The following is an 18861-nucleotide window of genomic DNA, read 5'->3' on the forward strand; positions in this document are numbered from 1 at the left end:
TACCAAATTCTTGGGGTGTATGTATGAGTGCGTGTGTGTTAGTAGCCACCCCTAACCTGTTCTTGGGCAGTAGGCCACAAGTTATCCATCAAAGTGCCGCAGCTATTCGCACTCGACTCGACATCAACACGCTCCGCATGTAAGCAGTGGGGATTTGGTCGTAACCATAAACCGTTTGAGATTTACATGCACGCCGTTCAATCCATGTATTTGTGGTCGAATTTTTTGGCACTAGAGATGGAAGCGTGACGCATGCCACGAATGATACCAAACCGATAACACGAAAAGTGAAGCCAAACAAGAACATGTAAAGGGTTCGGAGTGGTTTGCTGAATGAAATCGAAAACAAAACTTGTTAAAACTATCAAATATTTCTCTATTGTTATTCTTCAGTTTTCCAGTACTCTGAACACTACAAGAATTCTTAAAAGGTATATACCTGACTTGATATTCAATATATTCCTGATCGATCAATCTAAGAACTTGGATTTCAAGATAATTTAAATAAGAAAAGGGATACTTCACTTAATGAATAGTTGTTATATTAAGTCTTGTTTATAATTGTCACTCTGCCATCCCTAGCTGCAACTTTTTGCTCCTTTCCTCCGCTACACCCTTAGTCGTAACTCTCTGGCAGCTGTGTTCTCCATGAAAGTTTTACTGTAATTGAGTCCAAGCAGAGTACCACGTTTGCTTTTCAGTATTTATGATTTCCAATATTGATAGCCCTCACACACATACACCTAAATATGCACACACACACAGAGAGAACTAAACTGAGAACTTCTGAGCGCTTCATTTGTCTTTCTGCTCGAGAAAGTTTTAAAAACAATTATGCGAGAATAAAATGTCAACAAGCCTCGAGTATTCTTTGTCCTTTGGCCAATTTGGCTTCATTGTCCTGCACTGACTCACTCTTGGAGCAACTCCTGTGCCGGGTCCTCTGCCCGCCTGATGGCCATTGTCAGCATCGTTAAAGTCGCATTTTTAACCCAAATGGGGCACAAACTGCCTTGTTATGTCATTTGGGTACATTGAACCCAGACTCCGGACAACGCATGACAGGACAACACAGCTTGGCCAACAGGACATGCGAAACAGCATCCGTATCAGAATCTGCTTCGCAAGGGGCAACGAGTGCGGGGGCCGGAACATAACCAATATGGTGTGCACATAATGAATTTATCAAATTAATCAAAACAGCGCTGCATAGAGCAGACACAAGCAAACGGAAGTCCCGGCTACTGTCCTGTTCACAGTGTATTGTGTGTCGTTGCTTGTTTGTGTGTGTGTAATACAATTAAGCATCTTAGAGACTTGCGCAAAAATGGGGATTTAATAAAGCCATTTGGACTGATGTGGCAGGGTCTAGTGATAATCGCCAGTTAGCCAAGAGTGGAGATTGCGGCCAGGGCTGTCATCTCCTTGAACAGTAGACAAAATAGAATAGTTTTAGCTGCAAATATATAAAAATAGATAAATCAGTATAAAATAATAATATATATAACTAAATGTATTGTAACTAAATATTTAACTAAATATTTTGAAAGCAACGTCAAATTGCCACCCATACGCAGACCTGGCAACCCTCCAGGCAATTAAAACCTAGTCAAAGACAAACATCGAGTATATGTGAGGGGAGCGAAGGAGGGGAGGCAGGGGGTAGTGTTAATCGCATTGGCCGGATGTTTTAATGTTATGTAAATGGCAGGGCCTAATGAACTTTCCACTCATTATCGTTAGTTAGTTGGCCGGGTCTATGTCCGGTTAGTTGTAAGAGGCTGCCATAGGCTACTTAAATGCTAATCCCAGACACTTTTGCTACCACAGGACATAATCCAATTGGCTGCTGCTGCTGGCTGCTGCGGCTGCTTCTGCTGTTGGCGACGGAAACAACCACAAAGCCCCACTGATTGATTTGTTTAATGTCGCCGCGGGGCAACGATGCAGGAGAACGGGCGGAAGGAGAGTAGAGGAGCTGCAACTGGAGCGGACATCGTAAATTTAACGAACTCTTAATTTCATTAACGCATATTTAAGTGGCATAGCTCGAAGGATACGTGCCTGACTCGCCTGACCCTAAGCCGAATCAAACAGCGGGGCGTTGCGTAAACGGTAAAGCCCGACGATGTTAATACCATGAAAAAAACTAGCTTTTTCTTACTGTTCCTTGAAGTCCTCTAATCTCAAGTACATATATAATTTTCGCATGGTAAACTTCTTTGTTGTAACTTTAGCTTTATTTGCTAAACTTTCGCAACAAAATGTAAAGAAAAGTCGAAAATTTCAGCTAATATTGGACGCCCTTGACGCAGGACGACGACATTGTTAAGCGGCTGCCTCGGCGTCGCTGCTGCCTCACAAGCTGTGGCCAGGCGCAGGCAGCAGCCGCGGCTGATACTGCTGCTACTTCTGTTACCAATAACAACAACAGTAGCAGTAACGACGACATCGACAACAGCAACAACAACAACAACAACTGAAACACCTCAAAATGCTGCTGCAACAAGGACGACGGCGCAGCACGCTGGGTTATCCCGTAGCGCTGCTCGTGGCGACCATGGCGCGTACAACACAACTAATAGTATTTCAGCCTACCACATCATCGGCAGTAACAGCAACAGCAATAACAACAACAATTACAACATTAACAACAACTCCAGCTACAAGGGCAATGCAAGCGCCGATGATGCGTTCGCCGAAGGGGATGCTGAGCAGATGCTGCCACAGATTCCGTCGTATATACGCACAACCGCCATGTTCTTCTGCATAATCATAATGCTGCTGGGCGTCATCGGGAATGTGATGGTGAGCTTGATGGATTGACTGATTGACTAACTGAATAATTGACGGGTTAAGTGACTAACTGGCTGACTGAGTGACTGACTGATTGACGGACTGATTGACTTACTGATTGACTGACTAATTAATGAACTAACAATGTGAAGTTGGATTGACTGTTTGCTTTACTGTCTAACTGACTGATTCACTGGTTATTTAACTCTGTTACTGATTGACTAATCGACGGGCTTACTAACTGACTGATTAACGGACTAATCGACTTGCTGATGGACTACTAACTGGTTGGCTGGCTATCTGATTTGCTGGCTGATTGAATGCCGAAGTGATGATTGATTGATTTCTTGCTTGACTGACTGATTGAGTGAATGACTGAATGTTGCTCTGATTGATTGACAGATTGATTCACAAATATACTGATTAACTGATAGATTTAGTGACTGATCAACAGACTGCCAGACTACTAGCTGACTGACAGATGAGTAACCTGACTAACTAGTTTCCCTTTGCAGGTGCCCATTGTTATAGTGAAGACGAAAGATATGCGCAATTCCACAAACATTTTCCTAACCAATTTGAGCATTGCCGATTTGCTGGTGCTGCTCGTCTGCACGCCCACTGTCCTCGTCGAGGTGAACACACGCCCAGAGACCTGGGTACTGGGGCACGAGATGTGTAGGCTCCACTCAAATTTACTACTTTTTTCGATATTATTCTAATTCCCTTGGTCTGCAGGCAAAGCTGTGCCCTTTGTGGAGCTGACTGTGGCCCATGCTAGCGTTTTAACCATTCTGGCCATATCCTTCGAGAGATACTATGCCATCTGTGAGCCACTGAAGGCCGGATACGTATGCACCAAAGCCCGTGCGATTCTCATCTGTGTCCTAGCTTGGGGCATAGCTGCGCTCTTTACGAGGTAAGTCTAAACACTGCACCTTTCTCTATCTTGTATTTTGAACTGCTCGCTTATGAGCTCTCACATTTTATGATTATTATTGGATATATTGAATTTGGTATTCGTAACATTTTCTGTCGCATGCTGTACTTAACCCATTTATATAGTATACTTGTATTATTGGCAATACTAAAGCTAATTCCATTTCCGCTCTCATTTCCCATTTCTGTGCGCTGTATCTATGCAGTCAGGCATTAAGTTCCATTTACTCATTAATTATAAGTGTCAATCGCGGCCATTTTTAATGTATTGTGTTTTGTTTTCCATTTGCCCGTTTCCTCTGTCCTTTTATGGCATTGCACTGGGTATTTTCATTTTGAGTCACGAAATGTGTAGCTATATAAACATTGTATTTGAATATATGTACAAAGACTATGCCTGTATTTCAAAAATTGAATATAATCCTTGTAAATAGTTTCAATAAATTACCTATTATATATAATATACTTAAATTGAAATTATCTCAATTTCATCAATTTCAATCTTCAATTTGTCGCGTAAAGGTCGGGTACTTTTCAGACTAACTCAGCTAAGAGCAAAGACGGTAGGGTATTCATTATTCGGTGTGCCGAATTAAACTACTTTCTACTGTTGGTGTTTGCTTCTGGTCTTTGTTTAACATTGACTTCTCCATTTACATGCTAAACATTGGCAGTTAGTGTTACGTCTTGCCCCGCATACACGACTTTCCTTTCTGCTTTATTCTCATTCATTACACATCCTCTGAGCTTGGTTTTGGGTTCTGCATGATTTTTTCTACAGCCTCCCTCAGCTTCTGGCTGGTCCATTGTGCTCTGTCCGGCTGTCATTATCTGCCCGCTGTCATCTTTAATAAGCATCCGGAAATGTGGGCTATCATTGAAGAATTTACATTTCATTGACACTTTCTGTTATTGCGACCGTCCAAAGGACGGTCAACGACCCTTTTTAATTTCAAAAATCCTGCCCAGCGTGCGCCTGTGTGGGCGATAGGTGGTAGGCGTGGCTGTTGGCGGCGCCTAGCGCCCATTAATTAGCCTAACTAAGAATCTGTCCGAATACGCCCATATATCCACAGGCCATATACACAGGCATAGAGAAGCGCAGGCACGTTCCAGTTGGCTCCGCCTGTTGCCTTGGTCTAGCAATACGTCTATGACACTCAGCTTGTAAATCTCTCTCTCTCTCTTTCATTGTGTGTACGCCGTGATCTATCTCGCTGTCACTATCTAACTATCTGTCTCTCTTTCTCTTTCCTTGTCTCGCTGTGTGTCTCGCTCTGTCTCTTTCTCTCTCTATCCTGTCTCTCTGTGTATACGTCTGATCTATATCTTTTTAGACTTACAGTCGTGGTTGTTTGATCTGACTTGTTTTTCCTCTCTCATTGTCTCATGTTTGTGTTTATTTCTCTTTCTCTTTCTCCATCACGATTTCCCCGCATATAGCACATATTGTAAGACTGTTTTTTGTTTGTCAATGCAATTCACATTATTTCTCTCCTCCTCGCAGATTCTCTGTCTTGCTTCTTCTCTCTCTCTCTTCTTTTAATCTGCTAGAGTATGGACTACTCTTCTCTATATCTTTCTTATAGTAATACCTATATCCACATCCACTTCCATTTCCATATCTCTCTCTACCTATCTCTCTGTTTCCATGTCTCTAGTATACAGTTAGTTAGACTGATTCAATCCCTTCAACGTGATTTCTCTCTCTGTCTCTCTCCAAATATCTTACTCTCTCTCTCTTATAGCCCCATACTTTGGGTGGCTGAGTACAAGCTGGTTGAGTATATTGATGGATCATCGGTGCCCGTTTGCCTGACACAAGCGATTGGCGTATCGACCGTCGGTTTCTTTCTGATGACCATATCTGTGTTCTTCGTGCTGCCGTTCCTCATGCTAATTGTACTATATGGCATCATTGCACGGAACCTTATCTCCAACCAGGGCGCCATGCTGCGTGCTCGACCCACCAAGCCGGAGCTGAGTCTAAAGGCGCGTAAGCAGGTGGTGCTCATGCTGGGCGCAGTGGTGCTCTCTTTTTTTATCTGCCTGCTGCCCTTTCGACTGTTCACGCTCTGGATCATATTAAGTACGGATCAGACGTTGCACGAGATGGGCTTGGTTCGTTACTACAGTTTACTCTACTTTTGCCGCATCATGCTCTATCTCAACTCGGCCATGAATCCCATACTGTACAATCTGATGTCCACCAAGTTTCGTAAAGGCTTCGCTCGGCTTTGCCACGATGTGGGGCAAATGCTCTGGCAGCTGCTCACTCTGGGAAGCAGGGAAGGCAATGCAAGTGAATCCCGTGGCCAACAATCCACGGGCTTGGGCACCAATACGAACTCCTCGAATGCAACGGCTGCCACAAACTCGAGCATCTTGTCGCGTAGCTCGAATCGACGCAGCAGTGAGGAGATTAGTCGAACGCGCTTAAAAATTGAGCTGCACTTGCCTTGTGGCAACGAGCTGGAGGCCATGGCCATGCTTCAGCATTCCACGTTGCGTAGCAAGCGACGCCCAAAGCCGCAAATCAGTTTCGATGAGGATGCAGGCAAAGCAGCAGTAGCAGCAGCATCATCAACAGTAGCAGTAGAAGGAAACAAAGGAGCAGCAGGAGCAGCAGCTCGAGCAGCTGTGTAGGCATGAAAAATAGTCTGTAACCCGTTTACACTTACGCTTCACTTAGCTAGCATGCCACGCCCATAATCGATGCCATTGAATACGTTGACAGGACCCGAGCACAAATCCTGGCAGCTTCTTTCATTTCACATATTTCCGCACACACGCAAAAAACAATCAATTTTTCGGGCTATTAAACTCGAATGAATGTGCCAAAGATAAATAACAGCAGCGACAGCCAAAACAGACCAGGAACTATTGAGATTGAGACGAGGGCGGGGGCGTGGCAGCGCCATTAACTACATGGCAGTGGAAATGGCTTTATATGCGCTTTGCGTGCCCATCAGCACGCCGGATCAACATGATTTAGTTGTATTGAAATACATAGTTTCACTTCTACTTTGACGCTTTTCTCTGCAATTCGTTGTTTGGGTCCATCCCAAAGTAGGAAAAATAGTGTTGCCTACTTTGCGGCACAAATGAAATTCAGCAATGCACAGTTCGCATGCATACACACACGCATAACTATTTATATTATTTATATAAATATATATATACGTACTTACCTTGTATAGTAGAGGCGCCCAATTTGTAAGTAAATAAACACTTTTGTATTACAACTGGAGACATTTGTTTAATCATATGCAAAGCGTGGTCCAATGTATATGTTTTTGTTAATTAGAATCTGGTCAATTAATTGTAAATAGTACGTTTATGCAAGTGCAGTGAAAGCTATATTAACACACAGCCTTATCTTTTCACAAAACCATAATTCCATTATTTCAATTATTAACATAGAGCTTGTAAATAGTATAAAATTCGAATACTTCAGATAGTCCAATGATTAAATGCATATCCTTCAGTTATGTTTATTCATCATCTATACGGAGCGTTCACAGTGCCATTCAATTAATTTGTTTACGTAGGGTTTTCCTTTTACTTTGTAAAGTTTTAAAGTTTGAAGTTTTCACATCATTTCTTGTACATATGAAAGTTATATACGAATATGCATATAGTGTAGAGCAGACGTTTCCGTTTCCGTTTCCGTTCTGATAATTTGATTGGATTGAATGCTGACAACTTGAGCAAATAATACATAGTTTTAGATATGGATTTTGTTTTGGAATGCTCGAAGTTTGCAGACATCTTTATGGGCACATGGATACATACATATATGATTATAATTCTTGCAGTCCCATTATCGCCATCTCCAGCTACAGCGTGGAGCCGTATGGCGATGGCACCGATGCCCCCGTCTGCACCACGGCCGCTGATGGCTTTTGGCCCATCGTCTACTTTGTGGGCACCATCACACTCTTCTTCTTTCTTCCCTTTGGCATATTGGTGGTGCTGTATGCAGCTATCGCGTACAAGTTGCTGCGTCCAAATAGCGCGTTCCACAGACCCACCTCGCCGCAACATCAGCTAAGCCAACAGCAGCAACATCAGCAACAGCAGCAGCAGATGTCCAGCTCAAAGGGCAGCAGCCATCAGCAGAGCAATGGAATGAGGAAACATCGTAAGCAGGTGATCTTCATGCTGGTGGCCGTTGTCTCTAGCTTCTTTGTCTGCCTTCTGCCATTTCGCGCCTTTACGCTGTGGGTGATCACGGCCAGCGCAGAAGATATGCAGCAGCTGGGTATTGCGGGCTATTACAATCTTTTGTACTTCTCACGCTTCATGCTCTATCTGAACTCGGCCATGAATCCAATACTCTACAATTTGATGTCGTCCAAGTTTCGCAGCGGCTTTTGGCGTCTGCTTTTGAGTTGCTTTGGACAGCGATCGCATCATCATCATCATCATCATGGCTATTATCATTATCCCACTTTGGCCGGACGTATTCAAAGGCAGACTACGCATCGCCAGGACCAAGATGCTAACGGTGAGGGGGAGGGAGAAGGTGCCACTGTGCTCAATGCGGGACAAGCTCAACGGGTACGTCGTACGCTACGCCGTGAGGCAACCTTTCTGATCAACTCCATATCCACGTCGTCGGGCACTGAACGCAACACTTCCTCCACCTGGCGCAGCAACAGCCTCTCCACTTCCATAGGACTTGGTGAACGAGAGAGGGAGCGAGGACTCCTTGGAGCCGCCATAATTGGCACCACGGCTGCCACAGTTACGACTGCCTGTCTGCAGGAGCGAAACGCTAGCATAATCTGAGCTCACTAATTGTATTTAGTTCAATTCAAGCACATTAGTCCATAGTCATAGTTTATAGAAGAAATTTTATTTGTAAAGACTGAAGTACCTCAGAAGAAGTCAATAAACGCCTAGAAAAGATTTGTTTTGGAAATCAAAATAATATTCTGTCTTTGTTTTGTAACACTCTTAAATTAAGCAAAGTTTAAGGATTCTTTTTCCGGAATCGTGGGAGTATTTCGGAAACTTATAAAACCATGCCATAGAAAAATCTAAAGAAAAATAGTTCAGTTGCAGTCAGTCAAAAATCAAAAATAGTCAATTTTTCCGCTCAACCCAATTATTACAAACAATGACATTAATTAATTGTTCTTCATACGACTGAAAAAAATTCGAGAGGTCTTTTTCCGGAATCGACTGAATATTTCAAAAAGTTTAAATATTAAAATAGAAGAATAAGGAATGCGTGGGCTGAAGATCTTAGGCAAAGGATATAGAAGTTAGCCTACGATCCAGATAGATGTTTAAACTAAAATAATAATGTGTGTGGACTGAAGGCCGTAAATTACTTACGCAATGCCTGCAGAAGTCGGTCTACGACCGAGTCATAGATGGAACAGAAAGATGTTTAAGCATTACCATAGATCCGACCATAAATGTGGTACGGCTTATGTTCATGAAATTTTTATTAAACGTCTCTCATAATCAATGTCATCATCATCAAATATTAAACTATATATGTATATATTTATGTATACATATATATATATTTTTTTTTATCTGCCTAAACAAATCCTACGCGATTCTCTTTCACACAAATTTGTTGTTGTTAATTCTAGAATTGTTTTTCATTTTTTGATTTACATAATAATTACAATATGACAGACTGGCGACTGAACAATTAAGATGATGTGAAAATGGTAACTAGATATAGCTGGTAACTACATATAACTACATATAGGGTCTAGGCTACAAGAAACGCAGTTTTTGTTTGCTTTTTATTTTTGTTTGTTTTCATAATTCGTTAAAGGATATAAGTTTTAATAGTAATCGGTATCGGTATCGCTATCGCTATCGTCATCGCTATCGGTATTGTTTCGCGCTGCTGTGGTAACTCTTAAGTTTACTTTAAATTTAGATTAAGTTAATTAATACACCAGTTGTAAATATTTTTTGTATTTTTGCACTACTTATGAACAGAACTATAGAAACAAAATTATAATAGTCAGAGGGTTAAGGGTAGTACATATCAGTATATATCCTGTTTGTGTCTGTGTGTGTGTTTGAGTGTGTGATTAATTGCGAAAATTGTGAACTGCCGTATCATAGAAAGGTCCGCTTGTTTTTATACTCTTCAATACGCATCATTATTATTATTATATAATTCCATTCCTTGTTTTGTTATAATTATGATTTGCATGTTTATTATTTTCGCCGTGTTTTGTTTTGTTTTAATTTATTATATTTAAATTTTGTTTAATTGTATAATAAAATAATGATTCACAATCAGAGTTATTCAGCAGCAACCAGATCTGGTGTTCTCCACTGGACGCCCCTGGTCGATTTTCACTTTGCTTGCATTGTCGGTGGCGCTGGACGGCGGACCGACGCGATTCTTAATCTCGGCAGCCATCGTCATGAATGCCTGCTCCACATTGGTGGCGCTCTTAGCCGAAGTTTCAAGGAATGGAATGCCTAACTGATGTGCGTACTCCTGCAAATGTAACAAATTGTAGAATAATTAATTTGGCTTACAAACTTTCAGTAGATTATTTTCACTCGTACCGCAGCTGTTGTGTGATCAACAACTTTCTTAGTGGTTAAATCACTTTTATTGCCCACCAACAACTTATTAACATTTTCGCATGCATATCGCTCAATCTCCTCCAGCCATTGCTTTACATTGTTGAAGGACTCCTGGTCCGTGCAATCGTAAACAACAATGATGCCATGCGCGCCGCGATAGTATGATGATGTGATAGTACGGAAGCGCTCCTGTCCAGCAGTATCCCACTACAAAGTATTTATGATTTAGCTTTGATTTCTTCTCTCCATTTTTTGGCTTACTTACAATTTGCAGTTTAATCGTTTTGCCGTCCAATTCTATGGTTCTAATTTTCTGTAAGAAATAACGGGTTGAGTCACATTGTATATTTGATTAATTATGAATGTGGGGAGACTTACAAAGTCCACGCCAATTGTGCTGATATAGCTCTCTGTATATGTGTCATCGGCAAATCGGAGCAGCAGACAGGACTTTCCAACGCCGGAGTCGCCGATCAACAGCAGTTTGAAAAGGTAATCGCTACAGAAGTAGAAAAAATGTGCGTTTTAATCATATCGCAACAGCTCTATTATAATTGCTTATCTTATCGCATATACACAGTTGAAACAACCTTTTAATATTCATTGTTTGACAACTAATCTTTATAAATGTTCCTTTCACGCTTCACCGCGAATGCAGCTGCATCTACAGTGAAAGCTCTATAAAGCGAAAGTAATTCTTGTATCATTGTTTTTGTTTTGCTAAGAGGCAAACGCAACTCATTTTTATGCCTATATGTATATATATATTTATATATATATATGCACATAATAACTAACTAATAAAATAAAGCTTTCTGATATATTTTTAAAGTTTTTTTGTTAGAATATAGTATTTTTCTTAATGTTCAATTTCCATTCAATTCAAATTTGAAAAGTTGTTTGTCTGGTTTAAAAAATATTTTATGCTGCAATAAAAAGAGAAATCCATTTACTGTTGTTAAAGTCCTCTTTTGAAAATGTAGAGGCAAACTATGTAATATGAATGATAAAATAAATAAAGGAAGCTATCTCAACTACGCATGAGAATTTAGAGAATTTCAAGTTCAATCGCAACGAAAGAAAACATAAAACACTAAACATAGATGGGAAATTGATTACGTAGCAGCAGCAGCAACAGCAACAGCAGCGACAGAGAATAATAAAAACAACAACGCGACAACAGCGCAGCGTAAAGCTGTCAAACACCAACAATGTGAGCACTAGGGAGGGGGTTGGAGACGCTAGGCAGGTGACTCATCCGCCCCACAAATCAACAGCGCAGCCAAAGCTGACACAGAGGCAGAGGCAGCGGCAGCGGCAGCGGGAGACAGAGGCGAAGGCAAGGGCTTGCGGGCTGGCTGGCTGGCTGGTTGGTTGTCAGCAACATTCATAGCCACTCGAAACAACAACTAAAATACAATCAGAAAACTTGGTTTTCTCCACTTGTGTCACTATTATTAAAAACACAAATATCTACATATATGTATGCTCTATATGTTTGTACCAAATATATAGTTTATATCTCAATTCTGAATCGCATGTTGTTTTAGGTAATGCCATTAATATTCAGTAAAATTCTTCGTTTAAAGGGTGTGGGGCTGCGGCGACTACCAAAGAGTCGTCGTGGACGTCGCAAAAATGACGTCGCAGAAACGACCAAAGAATGAAAAAAAAAGGTGACCAGTGCTGGTTATGGAACGCGATTAGTACAAGGTTTTTCATTGTACATATCAATACACCTCAATTACGCGCAATTAACTTACTATTCTGGATTCATTGATGACATTTTTTAAGTTTCGGGTGATTTTTTGTTAAAATTTGTATTATTTTTTGCCACGAACGAAATATTCAATTTCGCTTAAGCTGCTCGGTTAACTGGCGAGTCTGACGGGTGTATTTTATTTCGGTTGGCGGCTTTTTGTTGCGATATAACGCGCACTGTGCACTGTGTATTCCAAAATTGTTTATTTTTCTAACTTCTATTTGTATTTATTGCAACGAATTTAAAGGAAATTCGATAATTTCCAACAAATTCGACAGCCGAGAACGAGAACAATGGCGACTGAAAAAATGACGAAGTGGCATTAGTGTGGTAGAGTGTCGTCAAATGTGCCAGTTTAGTGTTGAGTAACGTAAAAAACCAGGGCTGCATGTGTCAGTCTTATCGGCAACCTCCACTTTGTAGGGGGCGGTAACCACCAGCAAATCTAAATGCTTCCGTCCATCCGTTCGTATATATATACATATATATACATATATATATATATATATATATATATATATATACATAGATATGTATATATATATATATATATATGCAATGCAATTATCAGGAAAGCTGATTGGAATATTCTTTAATACTTGTTTCTGAATATAATCTCTTATTATAAATCATTGGACTCTAAACAAAAATTATTTAACATTTGAGTGTTTTTTGCTTGAATATATAGAACACATGTAGATAAATAGTACATTATATTATATTTTATGAAGATTCGATAAGCGGGCAATGGGGAATGCATCATTTAGTGGGTGGAAAACTGTCTATTCCAATGAGTTTAATGTTAGCAGCTGTTTGAGCACTTTTGTCTGTGAGGTTTCGCGTATCTCGCCAGCCAAAAACATCTCATCAACGACACTATACACCTTGTAGAAATTAAATACGAGATCCAGCTCGCACACATTATGGAAATACTCGTTCAACACCTCTACAAAGTTATGTATGGCCTCCAGATAGCACAGATTATTGTCGTTGACGTCCACGCAAATGCAGAAGTAAAGACCCGCATAGCGTCTGTACACAATTTTGAAATTACGAAACTGTAAAGGGATACACAGTTAGTAGAATTTCAGAAGTATCTATTTAAATACTATTAATATTACCTCTACAAAGTTGGTGTGCTTAGCATCCCGCACTGTGACAACAGCGTGCACCTCTTCGATCAATTTTTGTTTTTCGTCGTCATCAAAGTTCATATACCACTTGGCCAGGCGAGTTTTGCCTGCACGATTTTGTATGAGTATAAATCGGATCTACGCAGATGTTAAACGATTGAATATCCGTACTCAGATTTAATATAAATATTATGCTTACCATTTTAAAGTATGTGTAATGGTAATTACTTAAGTAACTACTCTGCTATTTACAATTTTCAGCTATGGACGCAGCGAAAAACTGATTATGAGCAAGTATGTATCACAATTGCCAGGGCTGAAGCAGCTGACGAACAGCTGTTGTCTGCGACCAGTGTTGCTTAACACCAGCATAAACACGTCAGTTGGCAACACCAAAAATTTAATACGATTACGACGTTTTCACTTTTTATACATATTTGTTTAAGGTCCAATTTGAAGCTAGTCATTAACACCTCAATTACCAAAAAATGTTGACGTCGCGTTTAAATTTTTGGTCACATATGCGGTTGATGCGTAAATGCAGCACCATATCATTAGGCCAACAAAAGCAGGCGAACATCGAAATACATGACCCTCTCCAAGCGCAAGCCTTAAAGGAGAAGTGTATCCTAGTAGACGAGCAAGACAAGGCCATCGGAGCTGCTTCCAAGGCTGACTGCCATCGTGTGCAACCTGAAACGGGCAAAGTTAAACTGCATCGCGCTTTCAGTGTGTTTCTATTCAACTCCAAAGGCGAGATGCTCGTACAAAGGCGCTCCGTGCACAAGGTGTAAATCCCGAAATCCACATTAAATTCACTTATAATATTCCTGCACTACCAATTGCAGATAACTTTTCCAGACACATATACGAATGCTTGTTGTAGCCATCCGTTGCATGACATTGATCAGGAGCGACAGGAATCGAATGCTCTCGGCATTCGTTTGGCGGCCCAACGACGTTTGAACTACGAATTAGGCATACCCACAAACGAGATTGAACCCGAGAATTTTAACTATCTAACGCGTATTCATTATGCAAATAAGGGTGACGGCGTCTGGGGCGAGCATGAAATTGATTATATACTTTTTCTTCAAAAGGATGTCACTTTAAAGCCCAATACCAACGAGGTTAGCGAGGTACGTTACCTGAAACGAGAAGAGATCGACGGGGCGATAGCCAAATTTAGTGCTCCATTGACACCTTGGTTCGCCTTAATACTGCGTCATCGGCTCAAACAATGGTGGGACAATTTACATAGGCTGAAACAGTTCGAAGACTTGGAAAACATTCAACGCTTTTAAAAGCAATCATGTTGCTGCAATCAAACCAAAAATACATTTGTTCGAACCTCAGTTTTGTTACACCCTGCCGAGTCGGGATATTGTAACTATAACATGGAATATGTAACGCATAGGAAATAACTCCGTTGCCATAGACTAATTATATCTATACATCGTTTTGTTTCTTGCAAACAGCTTAAAACTTGGGATAGATCCGTCTCTAAGCATGCTTATATCAAGAGTCGGCCGGATTGTATTAATACATAGCATAATATTTTAAATTATGTGAAATATAAATTCTCCTCAAAATCGAATTGCTATATTATATAGCTGACGTAGAAAATAAAAAGGCAAGGTTATTATATATAAAATATATAAATAGATGGTAAAGTACTGAAATATATTGCACAAAAGGGTATTCTATTGTCTACACACAACAAAACCGCTGTATTTTGATTTATTTAAATTCGCTTTATCTTTATTCAAATGGAAAATAGGCTGTGTATGTGTGTGTGCGACGAAAGGGCATAAAGCGCATTTTTATGCACCTCCGTTAGTTGATCAGTTCAAAGTACAACGTATATAGAGCATCACATATATGTTTGTTGATAAATGTATGTAAATTTAACAAAATATAGTTGGTTTATATATTATATAAATGTATATATTGTGTATGTATACTCATAGCACTAACTAAATGTGAATATAATATAAATATTTAGCTCATAAAATGATCACATCACGTTTACCATAATAATCATCATCATCATCATCTCCGCAACGAACAACAAAAATAAATATTTACAAAAGTATTATAAAACTAAATGAAACACCTACAAGATTGGTACACAAAACAGGAATCCTAACTAAACAAGACATCTTAGGAGTATAGACAAAATATCTGTACGAAAAACTCTAACACAATGAAAATAACTAAAAGCTGCAGCATTTTAACAGTCACGAAGCGCACGCTTCGTATGGTGTGAAACAGAGGAGCACAGGCGCAAATTGATTTTGCGTATCTGACAACACCTTCGCATCACTTGGCACCACCTTGGCACCGATTTTGGTTGTAAACAAAGCCATTGCTTACCAAACAACTTAAGGCTACGTTTGCAAAATTTGCATACAAACAAAAATTCGCAGTTATAATATAAATAATATAGGAGGGAGAATTATGAAGTTTTTCTTGCAAGTCGCATGCGAATGCGTCGTAGTTGTATGAGTGTGTGTGTGGATGGAGTTCGATTGCGTGTGTGTATGTGTGTTGTCAGGGTTTAGCACATCCTGAATTCGATTAGTATTTAAGGCACATTATGTGAGTCTATCGTGTGAATCTCAGGCTCGATAAAAATATATATTAAAATGGTTGCACCTTATTTAGGACAAGCCAAATAGCTTTAAGGCATTGAATGCAGTGGCCAAGGCAACTTCATCTGGTGTTTTCTTCATAAAAGCTGCAATCATTTCCACAATTGCTGGCAAGCTACACGGTTCATTGCGTTGAAAGGTGCAATATCTAAAACGTATACGTAAATATAAGTTTAATTTAATTCACTTTGAAAGCAAATCTTACCTGTGTAAATATAACAACGAGCGTTCAGTAATGCCACTCTTCACATGCTGCGGCAGCTTAGAAGCTCGTGTATTGGGATACATAAATGGTGCATCTGTTTCCACCAACAACCTGTCCAATGGCAGCGTTCCATTATCGAGCAGCCGGCGCACGCCAGTATCAGATTTATCCTTGCACAAATACCCAGTCAAGCTGATATAAAATCTGCGATCCAGATACTTGAGCGCCTCTTCAGCGGTGCCCATGAAACCTCTGATGATAACAGGCGGTAGATTCTCGAAGCTACAAAGCAATGAGTATCAATATAAGTTTTAATATATATATATACAAATATCATATTTGATCGTCTTACGAGTCGAGTATTTCGAGTACATCATGCTGAGCCGATCGCTCGTGTATCAGCAGAGGTTTCTTTAGATGAATTGCCAAGTGCAATTGCTTAGCAAATATCTGTTTTTGCACATCCGGCTCGGAGAAATCGCGCTGATAGTCCAGGCCGCATGGACCAATCGCCACGCACTCCTGCGCCTGTGCAATATGCTCAAAGTCAAACCATGTGGACGGCTCCTCCACAATTGACTTTGAGTCGTGCGGATGTATGCCAGCAGTCGAATAGATAATGTCGGGATAAATGCGAGAAAGACGCAATGCTTCCTTGCTCGATTTGACCGATGTGCCGTGTACCATTAGTTTCTGAACACCTGCAATATTTGATAATACAGTATAAAACATATAGTGAAAAAAATAGTTACAATCAATAATAACGCAACTGCAACATAATTCTTATATAAACGTGAAAAAGCAAATGAAGTATAAAAGAGGTAGGTGTGTAACGAATGAAAAATGTGGATTGCACCTACGGCTTTTATTTGCTTTAATCAAGATGGTTAGGGAAATGTAAGCAGAGCTTTCACTGTACATGGTGCACTAGCATATGCACATTCTCCCATAGGCACACACGCACGCGCACACAGTCCCACACACACACACATGTTGCATGCTTATCGACTATCACCCGATTGACCTTTTTCAATGCGTGTGTACGCGCTCTCTATGACAATTTGCCGCACCTAACTCATGTCTTTTTATAAATCTTATCACATTTCAATAAACGAACCTGCGTCTCTTGCTCTTTGAACGACGGAATCCAGATCACGGCTATACTTTTTGTTGGTCAAATTTGCACCTACATCGATGACAATGAGGTTCTCAAAGCAATGCTTCATGCTGTCCTCAATGTCCAGCTGCTCCTCTCCCACTGGCGGTGTTTGCTGTTGTTGGTGCTCCATAATATATGTAGGTAGATAGTAGTGTTTGTACGAAAATAGCAATGACGTAGACAGACAGACAGACAAACAGAGATGCTTTGTCTTTGTGTAATTTAATTAGCTTTCGTTAGCACAGGGCAACCGATGCGGTTATGCGTACCACAAAGAATGTTTTGCACTTTTATTGCAATATATAATAAACAGTGACCAATTAAGCAATTAACAGATGAAACTTTACAAATTAATACAAAATAAAAACAATACCCGACACGAACTACGACTGCTGGCAAATGATATCGATGTTAGTAATGCAATCGATTACGAATTATTCATGAACGCATTCGATGTGTGAAGCAGTCGATATATATTTTCAAAATTAACAAAACGAATTACATTTTTTTTATCGTTTTGGCGCTAATAAATATATTCAAATATAAATTTAGAATTGTTCTCCAATCGGCTTGATGGTTAGTTCATGAATCTGCACATTGGGTGGCGTCTGAATACAGTAGCTGACTGCATCGGCCACATTCTCGGCACGTAACATGGGCATTTTGGCTAACACCTCGGGAGATTTAGAGTCAAAGATTTCAGTATCGGCAACACCAGGACTAATGCTCTATGAGAAAAAATTAAGGTGCATTACAATACCTAATACATAGAACTAAATAATACAGTACTCACCGTAATCTTGGTCATAGTGCCCTTGTTCTGAAATTCCTGACGTAACACTTCGGTGAGTGCAGTAATGGCATGCTTGGATGGTGCATACATGTTCAAGCTAAAGCCTTTAGCTTTGGGGACTTCGTGACCGGCTATACTATTGATGATAACCACATGTCCATCGTTTATCTTGCGACGATGCATTGAGATGAACGCCTGGCGTGTGCACCAACTGACACCCAACACATTCGTATTTAATATATCTCGCAGATCGTCGCTATTGCCTTCATCTATAATGCAGGCACGACGTACAATGCCTGCATTATTCACTAATACATCTGCACCACCGAGGGTTTCGTCGATCCAGGCAAAGGAGTCAATTACCTGCTCCTCAACACTTACGTCACACTGACGGCAATAAAAACGTTCCGACTGCCCAGTCGGCAGCTCTGCTTTCAGCTGCTGAAGCCTATCCAAACGACGTGCCATGCCCACCACAACCATGCCCTTTGCCACCAGATCTCTAGAACATGCGGCGCCAATTCCCGAACTGGCACCGGTGACAACAGCAACACGATTTATCCAGCGATTCATATTTTACTTAAGTAAAGTCAAGCTTATTACTTATAACCTATTTAAATTAAACTATGTTGACTTTAAATACGGGCAGCAACTGGTATTTGTTACAATAATAAAAACATCGTCTGTCGCCGATAACGATAGCACAACTTTAAATTTCCGAGAACTGGCAACAGCTGCTCAGACACTTGTAGAAAAACAGCAGTTCTTTAAAAAATGTCAAAAGATAACTAATTTTTGTTTGATTTGTTTAATATGGTAATATTTATTACATTTATTTCTG

The 18861-nt window shown here is 40.3% G+C and overlaps 7 protein-coding genes across 7 annotated transcripts; 3 read left to right on the forward strand and 4 right to left on the reverse strand.

The window, feature by feature from the left end:
- The first annotated feature begins 2329 nt into the window (after nucleotides 1-2329).
- On the forward strand, nucleotides 2330-6875 carry LOC111602610 (growth hormone secretagogue receptor type 1-like). The gene is made up of 4 exons (XM_023319769.2): nucleotides 2330-2808; nucleotides 3312-3474; nucleotides 3535-3715; nucleotides 5484-6875. Exons 1-4 carry the CDS (start codon nucleotides 2719-2721, stop codon nucleotides 6379-6381), a joined length of 1332 nt encoding a protein of 443 aa, XP_023175537.1. The 5' UTR covers nucleotides 2330-2718; the 3' UTR covers nucleotides 6382-6875.
- Nucleotides 6876-7518: 643 nt separating this feature from the next.
- Nucleotides 7519-8529, forward strand: LOC111602636 (neuromedin-U receptor 1-like). Its single transcript, XM_023319798.1, has one exon. It carries the CDS (start codon nucleotides 7519-7521, stop codon nucleotides 8527-8529), a length of 1011 nt encoding a protein of 336 aa, XP_023175566.1.
- A 1412-nt stretch (nucleotides 8530-9941) lies between these two features.
- LOC111602608 (ras-related protein Rab-1A) lies at nucleotides 9942-12421 on the reverse strand. Its single transcript, XM_023319768.1, has 5 exons — nucleotides 12078-12421; nucleotides 10693-10813; nucleotides 10580-10627; nucleotides 10294-10521; nucleotides 9942-10222 (listed from the first exon to the last, which is right to left on the reverse strand). Exons 1-5 carry the CDS (start codon nucleotides 12098-12100, stop codon nucleotides 10025-10027), a joined length of 618 nt encoding a protein of 205 aa, XP_023175536.1. The 5' UTR covers nucleotides 12101-12421; the 3' UTR covers nucleotides 9942-10024.
- Nucleotides 12422-12682: 261 nt separating this feature from the next.
- On the reverse strand, nucleotides 12683-13514 carry LOC111602629 (AP-2 complex subunit sigma). The gene is made up of 3 exons (XM_023319790.2): nucleotides 13409-13514; nucleotides 13198-13347; nucleotides 12683-13134 (listed from the first exon to the last, which is right to left on the reverse strand). Exons 1-3 carry the CDS (start codon nucleotides 13409-13411, stop codon nucleotides 12859-12861), a joined length of 429 nt encoding a protein of 142 aa, XP_023175558.1. The 5' UTR covers nucleotides 13412-13514; the 3' UTR covers nucleotides 12683-12858.
- Nucleotides 13515-13591: 77 nt separating this feature from the next.
- On the forward strand, nucleotides 13592-14924 carry LOC111602628 (isopentenyl-diphosphate Delta-isomerase 1). The gene is made up of 2 exons (XM_023319789.2): nucleotides 13592-13997; nucleotides 14058-14924. Exons 1-2 carry the CDS (start codon nucleotides 13698-13700, stop codon nucleotides 14511-14513), a joined length of 756 nt encoding a protein of 251 aa, XP_023175557.2. The 5' UTR covers nucleotides 13592-13697; the 3' UTR covers nucleotides 14514-14924.
- A 328-nt stretch (nucleotides 14925-15252) lies between these two features.
- On the reverse strand, nucleotides 15253-17636 carry LOC111602627 (3'-5' ssDNA/RNA exonuclease TatD). The gene is made up of 4 exons (XM_023319788.2): nucleotides 17186-17636; nucleotides 16421-16769; nucleotides 16069-16350; nucleotides 15253-16011 (listed from the first exon to the last, which is right to left on the reverse strand). Exons 1-4 carry the CDS (start codon nucleotides 17355-17357, stop codon nucleotides 15873-15875), a joined length of 942 nt encoding a protein of 313 aa, XP_023175556.1. The 5' UTR covers nucleotides 17358-17636; the 3' UTR covers nucleotides 15253-15872.
- Nucleotides 17637-17751: 115 nt separating this feature from the next.
- LOC111602647 (farnesol dehydrogenase) lies at nucleotides 17752-18771 on the reverse strand. Its single transcript, XM_023319815.2, has 2 exons — nucleotides 18021-18771; nucleotides 17752-17955 (listed from the first exon to the last, which is right to left on the reverse strand). The coding sequence occupies exons 1-2, from the start codon at nucleotides 18591-18593 to the stop codon at nucleotides 17776-17778; spliced, it is 753 nt and encodes a 250-aa protein (XP_023175583.2). The 5' UTR covers nucleotides 18594-18771; the 3' UTR covers nucleotides 17752-17775.
- Between the last annotated feature and the right edge of the window lie 90 nt (nucleotides 18772-18861).

This window comes from Drosophila hydei, unplaced genomic scaffold, assembly GCF_003285905.1.
Source record: "Drosophila hydei strain 15085-1641.00,03,60 unplaced genomic scaffold, DhydRS2 tig00008144-arrow-arrow-pilon, whole genome shotgun sequence".
NCBI lineage: Eukaryota > Metazoa > Arthropoda > Insecta > Diptera > Drosophilidae > Drosophila > Drosophila hydei.